At 37.0% G+C, this 1,296-nt stretch overlaps 2 protein-coding genes across 2 annotated transcripts in view; both read right to left on the bottom strand.

Moving 5' to 3' along the window:
* Window positions 1-1,296, bottom strand: part of LOC119591816 (zinc finger protein 513-like) — a 72,589-nt gene that overhangs the window by 36,159 nt on the left and 35,134 nt on the right. The gene's annotated exons all lie outside the window — the stretch shown is intronic.
* LOC119592098 (protein krueppel-like) overlaps window positions 1-1,296 on the bottom strand; it is a 5,124-nt gene that overhangs the window by 874 nt on the left and 2,954 nt on the right. Inside the window, exon 2 of the mRNA XM_037940919.1 lies at window positions 361-614. Within this exon, the coding sequence (XP_037796847.1) occupies window positions 361-614 (254 nt within the window). The remainder of the gene's footprint in view (window positions 1-360; window positions 615-1,296) is intronic.

Here is a 1,296-nt window from a genome sequence, read left to right as displayed (position 1 = left end):
AACACATGGATGATCGGAGACAGAATAAAAAACATATAATATATCAAATGGCTCTCTATGTAACAAAACATCAGTTGAAGTACTTTCATGAAAGTTATTAATAGTGTCAAATAAGTAAAACTGTCATAAGGAAATTGTAACTTCAATTTTACCAGGTGCATTAAGTAAACCCACTTTACTTAAAGAAGCACCTTATTAAACACTAAAATTCATATAAGCCCAAGGTCAATTATGAAATTTGTAATCAGCTGTTACAAAATGAAAAGGATGGATAAAAAATACAAGAAATTTGGGTGTGGATAATAGCATTTGTGCCATGACATGTAAATGGTAGCCATAAAAAAACAAAAATGTTATTACATTGTATTCACATCTGGGTGGTGCGTTAACATGTGACTTTTTAGAGCCACTTTCTGTATTGCCCGATAGGAACAATGGGCACAGGCATAGGGCTTCTCTCCAGTATGTGTGCGCATGTGGTTCCTCAAATTTGTTGGGTAAATTGTATCATATGGGCAGGCAGGGCACTTGTACATCTTCCTATGGATGACCACACCTGGCTTGACCCCTGTGCTCTTCTTATCTGTCTCTTCGCGTCCTCTGCCCTGCACCACCTGTAGAGGATGCTTATTTCATTGTCTTATCACACAGGCTTATGAACTCTTCATGTGAATCTCTATTACCATTAGGATCGTTAAACAGCTTATGTAAATAAAGACATTAAGAGGATACCACCTACAGGTACTTGGTGTACATGTTATAGCTTTTAACCCATAAAAATCACATTCTCCAGATTATTTGTCCCCCCAGCCACAAATAAAGGTTTGATTTTTCAGGTTTCACTAGAGGTAAACTGATATTCCAGGAGGTACTTTGTGATATGTAATAATACCGTGTATGAAAAGGGATGATGTGAGGAAAAGATCTAGGGTTTGGTTGGATAATAGATGCCATCAGCACCACAATTACCACCTTACACTCACTATGTCTCATTCACAAGAAGATATTAGAAATAGGAAAATTCAACTGAATGATTGGTTCAGGCAGAAGAAAGCCTTACATGAGGAGTGAGGGTGTGGGGCAGTGATAAGTCTTATTCATAACAAAAAATTTGCAGGGAAAAATCTTGCCAGCTTCTGATAGGTCTACCATCATGACAAATAGGACTGTGCATAATCATTAGCCATAAACATGGCAAATGGTACCATCTGATGAAGGCATCTGATGCTATAAACATTTGCTTCCAAGACACCTATATAAAGTCTTTTAGTAGCCATAAACTATTATTTATCATCC

Source organism: Penaeus monodon, chromosome 29 (assembly GCF_015228065.2).
Source record: "Penaeus monodon isolate SGIC_2016 chromosome 29, NSTDA_Pmon_1, whole genome shotgun sequence".
NCBI lineage: Eukaryota > Metazoa > Arthropoda > Malacostraca > Decapoda > Penaeidae > Penaeus > Penaeus monodon.
Note: the sequence above shows the minus strand (reverse complement) of the source record. Positions and strands in the feature narration are given on the sequence as shown.